Genomic DNA, 16,298 nt, shown 5'->3' with positions numbered 1-16,298 from the left:
ATTACGGTAACCCATTCCCGGTTACCTTGCTGTATTGATTTCGGCCTGGCACGTCGTTCGGAGCTCGTAACTACTATATTGGTTGAGATCTTACCCATCATAAACCCAGTCTCGTCGAAGTTGTAGATGTCCGACTCTTGGATACCGTATTTCGCGATAACATTCGCAACAAGCCGAAACCAATCTGCAATAAGCTTTGGATCTTCGCATTGGGCCCTTTGGTAATCGTAAGGACGGTTCCAACGAGTTTTCAACTCTTTGCGACGTGCGACGAACCTCGAGGCCCAGCGCGTTCCAATGGGCCCTGCGTTACGTGTCGCGCGGATAGAATTTGCCATTGCTTCCACATCAGCAATCCGGGGCGGAAACGCTCGTGCATCTAAGTCCAGTATATGCTTGATAATTACCTCCTCTTCTAATTCTGTCATAGTTCGTGAATTGAGCAAAATATCGCGTCGGAAAGGTACGCCGTTTTTACGCGTTTGGAGAGTGCTTCGGGGGACTTCGTACGTTTTTGCCGCTTGTCGGAGGCTAAGTTTTTGGTTATTTTTGAGAGCTTGAAGGTCTAGCATTAAGTCTGCTTTGTTGTATAACTTTGCCATAATTGGTTGTTGAGAAAATCAAAGATTAAGTTGGCCGGTCGCGTTGGCGCATGAAAGTGGCCAGCTCGGTATACATTCACGTTATCTCAATTATAAATTCTGCAAACTCCAATGCAAAGAAGTGAAACCAAATACCGCATTAATAAGAAATCGGGTCATCACAACACGATTATCAAGCCTCCCACCATGGCACTGAAGCCAGCCACAACTGCCACGCCCAAGGCCTGCCAGTCCGGCGCCGGGACAGCTCTGGTTCCCGTGTTGCTGGTGTTGGAAGCGCCAGCGCTGCTGGTGACAGTTACGGTCGGCAGCGCGCTGCCGTTTCCACTGCCGTTGCCGGTGCCGGGCAATCCGGTAGCCGTCGCAGTGGCCTCGATATGACTGACGACGCCAGTTGCGTTGGGGATGTTGCCTCCTGCTTCTATCTCAATGACATTGCTCTCCGTGGCATTGACATTAGCCTGTGCCAGTGCAATCTTGAGGTTGTCGAGGTCATAAACGACGTAGGCGCTGCGGAGGAAAGTGTCGCCAAGCAGGTAAATTCCCGTGTTAGGTTGGATGCCAAACGAGCAGGCGTTATCGAAGGGCAACTCAGATTTATTAAGATATCCCAGATCGATGTAGGCCGGTATGTTATCCAGCACCATCTCATCGACAGGCACCCGGATGACGGGGCCGTCGGAACTGCCGAATTGGAAGTCGAAGGTGATGTTGGCGTTTAGGTAGCTGCAGTTTATGTACACCAGCCCGCTGTCGGAGGTGTCATCGACGGCGTTGAAGGCGTCGTAGATTTTGTCGGTCACCATGGAAGGGAAGTAGCTTAAAGTAGTACCAGAATCGAGGACCACTGGGAGGGCTTCCGGGTGGGATCTGAAGAATTCAGTTGATCTGCCATCTTGCGAGCCGACCAGGGAACTCAGGGCGACGGTGAAGGACGAGTAAGTGCCACTCCGCGAGTCTTCGCCAATATCCACACTTTGCAAGTCGCCGATATACTTCTCCGTATCGATGCCACCAAACAGGACTGTACCAGTGGAAGATTGAAGGTCATTCTGAGAATTGGGTGTTGGTTAGCTAAGCTTCCTTTCATATGCCATGCGCAGTCTGTGGTTGTGGTTGTGGGGTCACGCGTAGACGCGAGTGGAATGTGGGATCAAGACTTACCAGATATAAACTGTACGCCTTCAGGCCAATCAAGCCCTGCTCCACCAACAAATCGATGATGGTGCTATACGGTGTCTTGGCAGCAACGTTTGCAGCAAAGCCAATGCCTAGGAGACCCGAATTAATCGTCGTGTTCGTGGCTAGGCCCATCTGCAAGGACTTGATCTTGGTGCCGCCAATGGCAATGGTGTCCTGGAAATAGTCGCCCTGGGCACCCGAGCCGTCGACGTACTGAATCGAGAAAACGTCCTCACCGTCGTCGATAATCTCGTAGGTGGAGCTGTCGGAAGGGTCATAAGTAGCGATGCAGCCGCCGCCATATACCTCTTGCATGTCCGGATCGATACATAGGTCAGCGTTGCTGTCGATGACCCAAACATCACTGCTTCCCGTATCGATGACCAGGCTAACTTTTTGGCCCGGTGTTCCAACCTCGACCTCGGCGTGGTACCCTCCCCCAGTTAGATTGTTCTGGAGTTCTTGCGTCCAAGTTTGGGCGCGCTTGTGGATCGGCGGGAGCTTGTGAATTGGTCTGCTGATGCCAATGGGAACCACCTTTACTGCCGTCACCGTTACGGCCAAAGTGCAAGCGGCCACAATGGTGGAAAAGACCCTCATCGTGAAAGTCTCAAAGTGGCAGGAATGCGATGTGAGGATATTGTCAGCGGTGGCCGGTCGTTCAGCGCTAGGGAATCGCCTAGTAGATCCTAGACTAGATGCACCAGCAGCGGAACGATACCTAGATATATAAAGCCGAAGGATGAGAAGGGAAAATATGCAGATGAGGATGAGATGGCTCTGAGGTTATGCAGTCATTAGCGACGGCGGTGCGACGATGTCCAACGCACTGGCGGAGTCACCAGAGCTGCTGCGCCTGTAAGCCGCCGAGGTTAGATCTTGGCTGACAATCTCGTGACTGGCCGCTTGCTTGGGGAATTCGGCAACTTGTCAGGATCTAATCCAAGAACGGCGGAAGCTGGGAAGACAACGAATTTATTTTTTGCAGCCTTGTCGCCGGGGGGCGAAGGCGGCAGAGACCGTTGCTGGTTTCCCCAGGATGTGGAGACCGCGTTGGTGATCTGGGGCAACGCGGGGAGTCACGATGCTACCATGGACCGCTGCTAACAAGGACGATGTGTAGGGGGCACGACGCTGTCGAACAACTTGACGATCTTTCTGGTTTCATACACACACCGAGTGAATAAACACCCTCGAGGTCACCCAGAGGGAGAAGGCGCGAACATGGCCAGTTTGAAAAACAGCAACTCAGCTGCCAAGCTTGTTCTTCAATTCATCCTCTGAAAAGACAGCTTGGCCGCCTGATTCCTGCTCGACATCCTTGTAATGTGCAGTCAGGCGGCCAGTGGGCTGCTTGGTTCTCATGCGTATCGGCACCGTTGGAGAGGAAAGGTGCATATTTCGGAAGGCAAAAGGTTACGCGGCTTGCTTCCCTCATCTCGCATATCGTTTCGACATGGCGCCCACAGGGCAAAACGCCCGCGCGACGCCGTTGTGTCTATCAGTTTGGCGGGAAGCAAACCAGTGCGGCGGCCAAGCAATCACCAATGCAACGGTGGACAACAATCGGCCCAACTCGATGCGCTTTTCTGATGAAGCGCCAATAATAGCGCCTTTGCTTCTGCTCGTTGCTGCACTGTAACCATCCAGATGGGAGAACCGTTGAGAATCCCACCTCAAAAGCTTGGGAAGGCAGCAGTCATCAATATTGCGTCGGTATTTGTTTTGGGCCTATACACTCAGCTTCTTGTGTCGCATCTTTCCATATGTGCGAGAACCTCCCGGATTTTCGGCTTCCCAAAGGACCGAAGTTGGGAAGATGAGATGGCAGATCGTTAAACGCTATCTCATCCTGCTAGAGCTTAACTCCGACCGATGTTTCGGGACGCCGAGATCTTGTCCCTGATGCTCCCTTTGCCCTTGCCCTTGTCCGCATTTCCCCGGATTTGCTAAGCCGCACCCAACCGCACTTGTGATACCAAGTTAATTTCTGAATGTATCTCAGCTCTTATGTCTTCGTGATATCAAAGACTCAGATCTGATCGCTCTAGGGTTTATATGCTTAGCCAATTCTGATATCCTCCAGCAGTAATACGGGGTACCATATTCGAAGCAAGCGCTGATGAAAAGAATCTTGCGATGCTGGAAACTGACTCCGGGGATCTTCCTTGCCATACCAGTGCCGCATCGTCTTTGAGGCCAAGTCAGGATCTGGCAACTGGACATAATCCAGGCTTCTGTCCTACATTTCGGCTCTATCCGCGGAGATGAACATGTTGGTATTTCGGTCTGGACTATCTTTGCACCAGAAGCGGGCGACGGTGACATGCCCGGGGTCATGGCCACAACCGACGTGCATCCTGCCAGCGCGAACATACCGAATTCGCAATCCTCGTAGCGATATACCTCGTCTTGGTCTGCTGCTTTGCCCTCTGCACACTCTCTACTTAGCCATCGGTTTGTTGAGGCGATAAAGAGAATGTCGTATCCGGGTCGCGCGTGGGAGGGAGCACGTAGAATGCAGAACGGCGTAGGAGAAGGCGTGAGCATGAGGAGGGTAGCTAGTCGTGGTACGTGGTCAGTGGTATATAGGAGTGATATATAACGAAAGCTTGGGTTCAAATAGTAATCTGGTCTGGCCCTTTGAGAAGAATGCCTTGCTACGAGATACCATTCCGACTCAGCTGCCCTCCACCTCTCCCCTTGTATAATTCCTACATCCCATGAGCATAAGATCGCGTCGGGTACTTGTCTACGATGCTTCAGTCATGAAGTTTTTGTATTAAATTTCGTGACTGCATTCTGCTCCCAAACTGAATATCACAAAGCTCCGTAAGATCGCGCCCAAGTCGGCAACTTCAACTGAATGTCCTCTGTTCTCGTTGCTGCGCGTCCCATTACCCCTTCATAGATGCTATACTGCAGTGTGTCTGCGGTGGCGGCAATTGCGCACATGACCATTGTCACTATACCTTGGGTCCGAATCCGGACGCAACCCGAGATATCGACATCTCACACAATATGTTCGGAAGCTCGTTGCTTATTGAAGTTATGCATGAGCGAACTCGTTTGCGCGTTCATGACCTGCAAGAGGTTTAGGAACCACATGGCTAACTAGATGTGCCTGCAGTACGCTGCGTCGATTTACTGTTACAGAAATGTTCAGATGACGTATCTAAATAGTATCTCAATATAGTCTCGGTAGTATGATACTGAACGTGGCAATTTCATGCCAAGCTAATCAATCCCTGTCTAGCCGTCTAGCCGTAGCTTAGTTCGTTGCTTTATAGGAGATCGGATACATGAGACCCACAATGTGGATTGCAATTCAGGCGCATAGCTGCAAGTATTGCCGTTTGTGAATGATAGTCGCAATACTGGCCCATTCGAGCTTGACTGATTTGAAATGAGATTTTGTGTGGAAGGCATCGCTGGCATATGTGTCAAAGCCTATTATTGGCACACATCGCTGAAAGTGGATTGGGAGAGGTTGCCCTGTACAATAAAATCACAGTTTGATGCGAAGTTTTGCGCTATAATGATACGAGATATAGTCTATGCCAAACCAACTTATCAAGGCCACCCACCATACATATCACGAAACGGGCAAAATCCAAAATTTTCCTTGCAGTCATCTATTAGTAAAATCAATAACCAAAGTCTCAAACTCTAAAGTACTCCTTCGCATTAATAACCATGACATTGCCCCTCAACTCGACAGCCCGTACCTCCACACTGTCCTTATCCGTCTTGGCAAGTACCAGATGAACAGTCCCTTTTTCATAGTCATACAATTCAAAACTACCGCTTATATGGTTTGAACCGGACTCACTTCCCCCATTCCTCCGATCGTCCCCAATAGCCTGGCAAGCTCGATCATATGTATACTGTCCATCGGCCATGAAGCACAACTCCTTCATTTCTGCCACACTATCATGGCCGCCATTTAAGGACATGTGTGAGTAGGACCTCCACGTCCCCATAAGCTGACTAGAGACCGATTTGCACAGCACCGAGCGATCGATCCACCTAATCGACGACAGCATAGTAGCCGCTACTTTGCTCGCCACCGCAATATGCTTTACTGGCACATATAGCGACACCGCCACACCATGCCCATACGGCGAGCTGACTATCGCCCTGTACATGACCAGCGCCCCCTTGTCCGCTCCCCCTCTCCCTCCGCCTTCCTCTGCCTCATCCTCACCGCCGGTCTGATTAGCACAGACAACACACCCCACATTCACGCCTCCAGTAGGGATCCCAAACTCCATCACACAAGCCGGCACAAGAACCGTCCTGCAATCATCCGTAGTTAGGTCCCCAATTGCCTCGACGGCGGTTTGGATCTGGGATGTTGTGTACAGGAGTCTGATCTCGAAGCTGCCCCCGCCATACAGGTGGGCCAAGTCGCCGATGATGAGGTGCGGGTGCGGTGTGCGGAGGTTGGTGTGGCGGGGTGGGAGGAGGATGTGCTCAAGGCCGAAGATGCGGGCACGATGATGGGGCCAGGTTTTGGGGTTGGGGAGGGTTGGAGGTTGGGATTGGGATTGGAATTGTAAAGGGGAAGAGGTAGATGGAGGTGGATTTGATGGGATTGGTGTCTGTGCCTCTGCCTGCGCCTGTTCCTCTTGCTGTCCAGAGATTGGCTGGCAGGTATTCTGAGGTGGAACACTGTTTGCTGACGGCGGGGACGTGAAGGGCGTGGTCAAGCTTGGCTGAGCATCGGGCTGAGTTTGCTGCTGCAGCTGCTGTTGTTGCAAAATGAACGACATATACTGCATTCCCGGCGATCCAGTAGAGTTCAATATTGACATGAGGTTTTCCGTCGAGGCATCTGTCTGCTGCTGTATAAATCCAGTAATCATGTCTAGGTTTGACTGAGATGGCGAAGACTGTCCTATTCCTTCACTGCCGCTCATGGTTGACATCAAGTTCGCTGTAGAAGCATCCGCTTGCTGTTGTATGTAAGCAGATATTGCCTCTTGATTTGTGGATTGATCTGAAACTCCACCAGTCCTCAGAGCCGACAGAAACATTTCCGTTGCAGAGTTTTGTTGCTGCTGTGTATATGCGGATAGTATGTCTTGATACGGCGGAGTGAAACACTCCTGTGACATTGAGGGCTGAAAAAGCCCGGTGGCAGTTAAACTCGACAAGATATCTCCAGCAACAATACCTTGTTGATCCTGCAGGAACGTAGAATCAAAAGGGAAATTTTGATTTTTTTCACCACTGTAGAGGCTGGATATATTGGGTTGATTCAACGCTGTTGTCATCACGCCAAAGTCACCAAGTCCACCAGAATACTGCCCTGCCAGCGCTGCCGCAGCCTGGACGCTCAGCATTGCTGCCAATGAATCGATACCTGAACCATTCTGCTGTGATTGTTGAGACTGACTCAGCTGTTGCTGCACCTGATAGATCGTGGCGATGTTGGGGTTTATCATTGCTAGCACTGGCATCAGGGGGTTAATGACCTTTTCCAGCTTTTCGTTGGTCTTGGCGAGGAATTCCTTGCTGCTATTGTAAGCCTTTTTGGCCGTTTCCTTGTTGAGGTACTTTAATAGTCTGTCCGTCCGAAGCGTAGATGATGAGGATGGTGCTGTAGGAAGGTGATTCCAGGCCATGGAATAAGCTGGGCTGGATGGAATGTTTGAGAAAATGGGGCCAGGGTTTGGCGGGATTCCTGAGGTTAAGGGATGCGGTACAGAGCGGGATTGGAGAGTCCTCTCGGATGATTGATACGCTGGTCTTGGTGATAAAGGCGGAGGAGGTGGAAAGGTCTGTACAGCTTTAGGCGAATCAAAACCTGGCAGAGTCGGTAGTGCATTTTGACTTTCTGGTGATTTGGAAGAACCCTCTGGTATAGTTGTATTTTCAGTCAACGGGGCTGGGGCCATAGTACATGTGGTTGGTATAGGAGTAGGGTGGATATATGTCTCTTGGGAATGCTGTTTTGGTTGCGAGGCAGCGACTGGTTCAGGTAAACGAGGCGTGGGTATAGGTAAGTTGCCATCGTAATCTTGTCCTGCAGAAGGAGCATCACTTTGAGCATTCCTTGAAGAGACTGCCGAGAAGGATGTAGGTTGTTCAGCCGCCCCCCCGGCTTTCACCGGCACGGGTCGGCGAGGAATGGAAAAAGGTCTGACCCGGGCCGAGTTTACTATATTCGCATGGTTCGTATTGTAGGCTTGATTCACTGGTTGGCTTTGTTCAATAGCCCTTTGCAAAAGTTGAAGGTCGGTTGAAGATGTCATGGTGGCACAATTCAGCTGTAAAGTGGCGAAACATGGAAATGCAATTTCAGTAGAGCGTCAACTGTAACAGAGAGTGGGATACCTTTTTATATACATCAAAGAAACCCGCTGCTTTTCATTGATGCTACCAACAGATCTTCTTCAAGTAGCGTGGGGTCAGCTCAGAGCTTCATGAATCGCAAGACGCCACACGGGTGTATGACCCGAATAGGAGCTAGAAAACACATATCGAACGCAAGTTTTCAAGCCACCTTTTCCGTATCCAGGTAGCTGCACCGAAGTTTTCTTCAACTGGACCAACTGACAGAAAATAGCCGAGAGCCGACTCAAGCCCGCATGAGCTGAAGACAGTTGCGACTCCAATATGCAAGGGTGTGACTGGTCACTTAATCCTCCATTTCACCTGTCCTCAGGTTGACTGATATGTCTACGAGCTTCAACTTGCATCAAAACCTTTTGACTCCTCCACTGGGCGGAGAGGGGCAGGGTGTCAGGCTAAGTTTAATTAAACAATGTTCAGCTCAAACTCGATACACGCATTAAGTACTCCTGTTTATGTTAACACCAGACACTGCAATATCATCCCAAGAATACCTCCTTACCTAACACACAAGATCATGCATCGTAGATCTCGTAACTTCATACAGATTCGTTATGGCCAAGAAGTAGGCCCAAATATCTCACCCTCAGCAACGTACGATTTGATAGCCGTACCCTGCTGGTCCATCGTCTCAAACGCACCAACGTTGCCGAACCATTGCGGCGGGTAAGCCTCCGTAAGATACAAGGTGAAAAATATGACGATAGTGGACGTGACGAGGCCACAGTCCAGTGCGGCAGAGGTGATATAGTTGTACTGGAGCCACCACCCGTTGAACCGGCGCTTGATGAAGAAGTTGAACAACATGCCGACCGTGCCCCAGCAAAGGTAGTTGTATGTGGTCGCCGGCGGGAGCCACCCAGACCCGCCGAAGAACAGCGGCATGTTGACGTATCGCCAGATGGACTTGGGGTAGCGTCGGGCGAAGAACCAGGCGATGACCGGGGCCACGGCACCGACAAGCCAGAACCACTGAAGGTCGGAGTATAGGGCCTCCCCGCTGAAGATGCGAGCTGGCCCGATTGCGCCCCAGATGATGGACGCAGTGAAGAAAACTTGACTGCCGGGACACGTGTAACCGTTCGGTTGGTCGTCGCTGCACACATCGGGAATATTGCCAAGAGCCCAGTTCATGACGGCGATTTGGACAATGGCGGACCATATCGAGGCGATGAGCTGCGACCAAAACATTGTGCATGGAGGGACTTTCATATAGTGACCGAGCTTGAGATCTTGGGCGAAGAACAGCGCCTGCGACGTACAGAGGTAGCCATAGTTCTTAAACATCATCATTGCAACTGGGTGACCGGGGAGGAGGTAACCGATGACATATTCGGTCAACACATTCAGTCCGAGCTGAATGTTTGTGATAGCTTGTATGATTCCGATTGGAATAGTCCAGATGAGCGGGAGGATCATGCAGACGACATAGGCCCAGGCAGGGAAGCCAGTCGGCCAGGCGCAGCATACGACAAAGGATAGGCCGACCATGACAACGAAGAGAGCTAGGTACCACCAGTCTTCTGCGTCGCGGTATTTCTTCATCAGCCGCATGTGAACGTCGTCGTCTTGATTCCGGGCCAGTTTGAACTGCCTAACAATTTCCGGACCATGGTAGAGTACGACGTGGACGATGATTGCGGCGACGGCAGCGAACGCAAGACCATAACATAGAGCAAACTGCGTACTTAAATAAAGCGGCGAATAAGCGTGGTATTTCTCGGCGTCGAATTGCAGGTTCTCATCCAGGATGCGTGAGACGTTGTAAACTGCGCCTGTGTTGTCAAAGGCGTTCGGAGATTGAACAACGAAGTAGTCCGAGTACCACGTTCCTGAGAAGTGTAAGCCCATCGAGATGATGACGAAGAAGACGATAACCCCGGCAACTGTGTTTGCCACAGCGTGCCACGGGGGAATCAGAGGGGATCCTGCGTAGCCCGAAGCGACGGTCCAGTCAAGTGTGGTAGGAATAAGACCATAACCGCGAAGGCCGCCAAAGATCTTGTTCACGATAATGTTGTTGGGGGCGGCCCAACAGACAAAATTGAAGTACGAAAATCCCATAAAGATCCAGCCTGGAAACCAATACCACACGAACGCGCTGATAAGGCTTTGCGAATGTGAGTTAGTTGGTCATTACATAACTGCAAGCGCGTATTACAGGAAACGAGGCAACCCAAATTGCCACGGCCAAGGAGCTTGGTTGGCTGCTCACAGGAAATACCATAGTTCAATGCCGTGAAAGATGATAGAAGTTGCTTACACCATCAAGAAGTACTTATAACGACCGATACTCCAACCGTTGGTCTTGCCGGGGTCGGTCGTGTTGGTGTGGTCGTGCAGAGTGTAGAAAAGCGAGGCATTGACCAGATCGGCGGGCCAAATCATAGCTGCTGGCCATACGAGGAAACGGCGCGCAAGGCCTGCCAGCCCGTAACCGGTACAAAGGGTAGTGATTCCGAAAAGCAGCTGGAAGGCCCACCCGAAATGCTGCCCGTAAAAGATCTGTTGGGCGAGCAAAACGTCTGTCGCATACAGCGCTCCACCGCCATACGCTGCCTGTGTCCTGGATTAGCTTGATGAAACAACCGTGGTGGCATTGCTACCCACGTTCGACATGCACACGATAACGACATGCTCCTTGAAGTTGAACTTGCCGGGCTTGAAGTTGAATTTCAAACCGGCCACTCGAAACTCGCGGTCGGGGAAGATCAAGTCCCACCCCAAACCGATCGGATATGCGATCAGCTGTATAACGTAGGTTGTAATGATGACGCTCGGGTTTCGGAGAGAGAAGAGCATGTTGATAGCTGAGCCGACACTGCAGAGTACCAAGCCAATGATCCATGCGCGAATTGTGTTGGCCGGGAGCTCGACGTCGTAGTTCCTAACGGCGGCGCGAACCTCTGGATATGGACTGTTATCCTCCATCAACGCCGCCTCGATCTCGATGCCCTTTTCAGCATCACCGCTTCGGAGAATTGCGTCCAATTCATTAAGCTCCTCGATTGGTAGATTCGGGTCCAGTTTGTGTTGATGCTCGAAGTGCTTGAGGATATTTAAAGCCTCGACCCCAGTGGCCTCCGCCTCTTCACTGCCGAGGGCATATGGTGTGATTTCCTCCTGCTCGCCGCCTTTGCGGAAGCTGAAACCCATCCTGGAACTGGTACGTGAACACTCAATCCAAAGACGCAGGTCAGAGAATTGAACGTATCAGAACCCAAAAGCTGCCTATCGAATCGCGGGAAACAAAGAACAAGACCCATGGTCTATGGGGATGGCATGACGGGAGCTACTTGGTATTTATCTGACTTCCCACAATGCTACTTTACCCTGAACCAAGACAAGGGGGCAGAGTGGGGAGATAATTACCACAAGACGCGTAACGGCATTCATCCATCTGCATGGCTGGCTCTACGTCCACGACAGTATCTCGAACGCAGAGCGTGAGGTCCCAGCAATTGACGACCTGCCTAAATTGGATAATTCCAGAAGGGTGGGTTATCGGTATGCAGCTACAGGGATATAGTGGGGGATAGATTTGGGCTGGACCAGAAGATGGAGGGGCCTCACTTCCCATTGCAGAAACAAGTTGAAGGGCCTCGACCCGTCTGTCAAGGTCGGCGATAAAAAATGAACGATGGCACCCGACTTGGTACTAACAGTTGCAAGCTTGCCCCAGGTCAGGGACCTGCCACAAGATGACCATCCAATGGGTAGCCACATGACGATGGGCCGGGATATCTTGAGCTGGTCTTTCTCACGCTCTAGTATTACTTAAGTAACTCGGAACTTCTGACGGGTTTATATATTTTATCATATCCGCTGTCATTCAGTCCGAATCCGCTCCAGATGAGTCTACCAACCTGGTTGTAGCTGTGAAAAAGCACTGCAATTATTCAGCGTTGGGCACTCCCTCTAAGGGGGCTTGAAAGCGGCCCTGGATTACTTCTGTGGGCAGAAATGGCAGTGTTCGGCCCCGCACGGACCACCCAGTGTAGCCACTGTAGATTAGCCAGAGCTTACGGCAAGTAACGATAGTCATAAGAACAACAATGAACGGTGGGCTGCGATTTGCCCACATGGTAGCATCTCAGAAGACGATCAAGGCAGCGCATTACGGCAAGATCATCTTAAACGGCAGACTTCGATAAAAAGGCATTTATCGCGATTACTCCCAAGGACTCTTCCCTGCCGCCGTTGCGGTGCGATCAGACAGCTGCTGCTGGATCGCCGTCGTGGGGAGAGAGACGGATGCGTTATTTTACGCCAATTCGGAGGTCGACAACCATCACAGAGATTACTCTCGCGCATTCTGCGAGATAATCATCATCGTGAGCCCTGACTTCATCGCAAGGCAATTCTCGCGCGTATCCCAAGGATCCTCACCTACAGCGATTAGCTGAATCGCCGTCAAATCTGTTGACGTGAGAGGAAGAAGGAGCGATTATTACGCCCTATTGAAGTCAGATCAGCTCGTCGTACGTGAACGACACAGAACACGCGTTATTACACGTTAGCCACCAACATGGCAACCGCGCCGTCACGCATGATGACGCGGGGCAGCAAAGCTGCGGCTGAGGCAGGTACGCCTGACAGCGCTGACGGCGCCACTGGCGCCAGCGCATCTACCAATCAGCATCCGTCGATAGCTGAGCTGATGGCAGAGCTAAAAGAGATAAAATCAACGTACGCTGCCAAGGAAGAAGAGAACCAGCGCGTTCAACAGCAGCAGAACGAACGAATTGAGCACTACAAGAACCAACTTGACGCACTAGTGCAAACAAAAGAATCGCGACCGAGCTCACGGTCGAAATCTTGGCGGTCACGCCGCTCATCTGTTGAGCAGGCAAAAGAACTTTACCAGCCAGCCCGATCGAATTACGGGGCTGCCGAACCCCCCGTAGACTGGCTACCCTACGAAGGGCTTGATCAATTGCAAGAAAAGGACCAGCTCGCTGACGTAACCGCTAAGGCGGCAGAAGAACAGCTACGGAAGCACTATGAGGAAAAGATCGCCAAACAGCTCGAGAAGCTGAGAAGAAGGCCAACCGGCGGCAATCCACCACCACCAGACGACAACGAGTCGGATGACGGAAAGGAAAGGAAGAGAAGACGAGACGCAATCCGCCGCCGCACCCAACCGCCGAGCGACCCAGACGATTCGAGTGATTCGGATGGAGATGACAGAGCACGGGGCACGCGCTCGCCGGCCGTAAGGCTCTGCTGGAAGCGCTTCTCATTCAAACCAGACAAGTCTCAATACCTAAAGGGGGCAACGAACTTTCGCGTGTTCTTCGCGGATTTTCGGCTCGCACTTAAGGCGATCGGCTGGAAGGAGGAAATGAAGCTGACTTCGATGGATGAAGTGAACATAGCCGTACACCTGCGAGGTGCCTGTAACCTCGAGCCAAAAGGGCTCATCGTCGACATTGAGCAAGGCACGAAGGCCATGAAGAGACTAGAAAGCACCTACGCGCAGTCCGCCGATAACATCCACGCGACAATCTGGGGGAAACTCCGTACGCTCAAATACGATGGCAAGGATCCAATTAAGCATGTTACCGAATTCAGACAACTCGTACACGATTATGAAAACGGTGGCTCTTCAGTCAATGATAAGGACAAGGTCACGTGGTTCCTTGCCTCCCTTGAGGACAAGGCCATCTATTTCGTTCGATTACAGCGCCAAATGCAGAAGATGGTCGGCGTAACAGCGCAATACGTTATGGACGAGTTCGCAGCTGAATTTTACCATAAAATCGGCGACAGAAGGGATTCTAGTAGTAAATCCGGCAACTCCCACAATGCACAAGGCAAGAAAAAAGGGAAGAGGGACAAGAGCGGGATCGAGTGTTTTGGATGCGGCAAGACTGGCCACTTTAAGCACGAATGCAAGTCATCGAAGAGAGACAAGGAAGCATACCAGAAGAAACGCGCCCAGCAGAAAAGGGCCGAAGGAGAAAGGCCCTCGAGCCAGACGCCGGAGCCGAGCAACAACCACACACAACCGAAGCTCCCCGACGGCGTACGAACTCTACTCGACGGCAACACGTACTCCGTTAGGACATCGAGTACGAGGCTGGTAGAGGAGGCCATTCTAGAGCACGAAGACCAGCTCCAACAGGTAACCAAGTCGCACGCGGCGCCTCAGTCGACTTCAATGATTACACAGTCTCACTCGGCAGACATATTGCCGTCCTCGAAGCACCGCATCCTGTTCGACACCGGATCGGATATCCACATTACGAACTGCGAGCGCGACTTCCTCCCCGGCACGATGACCACATTAAAGAAAAAGTTCCCCATCCTGACAGGAGGAGGAGCTGTCTACGCAGAGAAAGTTGGAGCAGTCAAGTATCAGGTAACTGGCCCAAAGGGCGAGAATCACTACCTCGTGGCCCGACATGTATTCCTGATCCCCTCTTTTCCACTAAAGATATTCAGCGGCGAGTCCTTCTTTAAGGCCGGCGGCTACCTCGAAGGAAATAGCTCCTCTTGCGTCAACATCATGGGCTCTTCGAAGGTAGCCATTACCACATTGAACATACCGAAGCGCGGTTTTTATCTATGGCCATACGGACAGTCGGAACCCGGCAGACAGCCTGAGGGCGGGGTACACTATACTTGCGCGGCACTGTACCAGTTTGATCAGCCTGAGGGCGCCGGCTTGGAAGCATTTAGTGAGCAAGAAGCGTACGAGATGAAAGCGGCCATCAGAACGGCCACAGTTGGTGGCCAAGTCATGGTCACGGACGAATTGACGAAACAGATCGTCCTATGGCACCGCAGATTGTGCCATATTAGCGCAGAAAGGCTCATATGGACGATTCGTTACACCACCGGCATCGAGCTCGACCACAGACTCGTCGAAGTCATCCCATGCATCGCATGCGATCTAGCCAAGATAAAGAAGATTAGCTCGAAGGACGTACAGAAGAGATTGCGCCATAGGCATGGCAAGACGCCAATCTCGAAGGTCAGGAACAAAGACAATAACGTCGTTGACGACGATGTTACAGACGATGAGGGCGTCATTAGACGGAAGCGTGGCAGACCGAGGAAGCATCCAGCCGTCAGGCATGCAACGATTGAGGAACACGATGACAGCGATAACCACTTCGTCCTCGAGGCGCCACCAGACGACTTCCTACGTCACTGCTGGCGTGAGGGCGTAGAGGACGACGAAGCTTCTCAATTCTCTGCCGAATTCCTCGATTCCGGCCGCCTCGTACGAGTCAACTACACATCGGCCGACATCTCTGACCAGTTCGCCGATACGAATCCCACCGATCGAGCCCACGAAGCAATGAACACCGAGCTAGCGAAACACTGGCTAGAGCAAGAGTATAAGGACATATTCGAGCGAGAGGGCAGCGAAGATATATTGTTCGGTATGGCTACGCAATTCGGCCTACAACAGATCTTCGAGATCTTGACTGTCAAGACGCCAGACGCGCCGACGTTCAAGGATGCGACGGAAGGACCGGAAAAGGACGCGTGGATTGAGGCCATCTTCACAGAGATACGCACCAACCTAGAGAAAGGCACCTTCCGGTTCTGCGACAAGTCGGAGGCTATAAAGGGTCACCTTATCGACGCCAAATGGGTACTTAAGAAGAAATACCTATCTACTGGCGAGCTCGAGAGGTTAAAAGGCCGTATCGTTGCACGCGGTTTCTCACAGCGAAGAGGAATCGATTACAACGAGACATCGGCAACAACAGCGCGCGCGACATCGTGGCGCATCTTAATGGCATTAGCAAGCATCTTTGGCTGGCATGTCTATCAAATCGACTTCATCGCGGCATACCTTAATGGAAAATTGGATGAACGAATATTTATGAAGCAGTTCCCCTTGCTAAAACAGTATTTCGATGCGTACCCAGACGAGAAGGCGAAGTACAAGTACGAGCCAGAGAAGACCATCGAGCTGATGAACCCTCTCTACGGCCTAAAGCAGGCCGGTGCTACGTGGCAGCGCGAAGCACGGCGCATACTCAAGAAGCTAGGCTTTACTCCCCTACAGTATGACGACGCCATCTACATCAACCGAGAGACAGGAGATATTATTGCGTCGTACGTAGATGATTTCCTCCTGTTCGGCCCTAATAAGCAGCGTCTACAACAAGTAGCCAAGGATTTGGCGAGGCA

General features: G+C 51.6%; 4 protein-coding genes across 4 annotated transcripts; all 4 read right to left on the bottom strand.

The window, feature by feature from the left end:
* Positions 1–760: 760 nt before the first annotated feature.
* BCR38DRAFT_415008 (aspartic peptidase domain-containing protein) lies at positions 761–2,384 on the bottom strand (the record flags this gene model as incomplete). The annotated part of the gene is made up of 2 exons (XM_040858991.1): positions 761–1,654; positions 1,767–2,384. The coding sequence occupies 2 exons, from the start codon at positions 2,382–2,384 to the stop codon at positions 761–763; spliced, it is 1,512 nt and encodes a 503-aa protein (XP_040709554.1).
* Positions 2,385–3,574: 1,190 nt separating this feature from the next.
* On the bottom strand, positions 3,575–4,400 carry BCR38DRAFT_452623 (uncharacterized protein). The gene has a single exon (XM_040861538.1). The coding sequence runs from the start codon at positions 4,332–4,334 to the stop codon at positions 3,786–3,788; it is 549 nt and encodes a 182-aa protein (XP_040709553.1). The 5' UTR covers positions 4,335–4,400; the 3' UTR covers positions 3,575–3,785.
* Positions 4,401–5,443: 1,043 nt separating this feature from the next.
* Positions 5,444–8,089, bottom strand: BCR38DRAFT_479177 (uncharacterized protein; the record flags this gene model as incomplete). The annotated part of the gene is made up of 1 exon (XM_040863137.1): positions 5,444–8,089. The coding sequence occupies exon 1, from the start codon at positions 8,042–8,044 to the stop codon at positions 5,447–5,449; it is 2,598 nt and encodes an 865-aa protein (XP_040709552.1). The 5' UTR covers positions 8,045–8,089.
* A 607-nt stretch (positions 8,090–8,696) lies between these two features.
* On the bottom strand, positions 8,697–11,300 carry BCR38DRAFT_356977 (OPT family small oligopeptide transporter; the record flags this gene model as incomplete). The annotated part of the gene is made up of 3 exons (XM_040857068.1): positions 8,697–10,254; positions 10,408–10,703; positions 10,755–11,300. 3 exons carry the CDS (start codon positions 11,298–11,300, stop codon positions 8,697–8,699), a joined length of 2,400 nt encoding a protein of 799 aa, XP_040709551.1.
* Between the last annotated feature and the right edge of the window lie 4,998 nt (positions 11,301–16,298).

The sequence above is a fragment of the Pseudomassariella vexata genome (assembly GCF_002105095.1).
Source record: "Pseudomassariella vexata strain CBS 129021 chromosome Unknown BCR38scaffold_28, whole genome shotgun sequence".
In the NCBI taxonomy this organism is placed as follows: domain Eukaryota; kingdom Fungi; phylum Ascomycota; class Sordariomycetes; order Amphisphaeriales; family Pseudomassariaceae; genus Pseudomassariella; species Pseudomassariella vexata.
The sequence above is the reverse complement of the archived record's forward strand: the minus strand, read 5'-3'. Positions and strand labels throughout refer to the sequence as shown.

Coding starts and splice junctions, on each gene's coding strand:
- BCR38DRAFT_452623 (XM_040861538.1), bottom strand. CDS start 4,334: ATGCTCACGCCTTCTCCTACGCCGTTCTGCATTCTACGTGCTCCCTCC.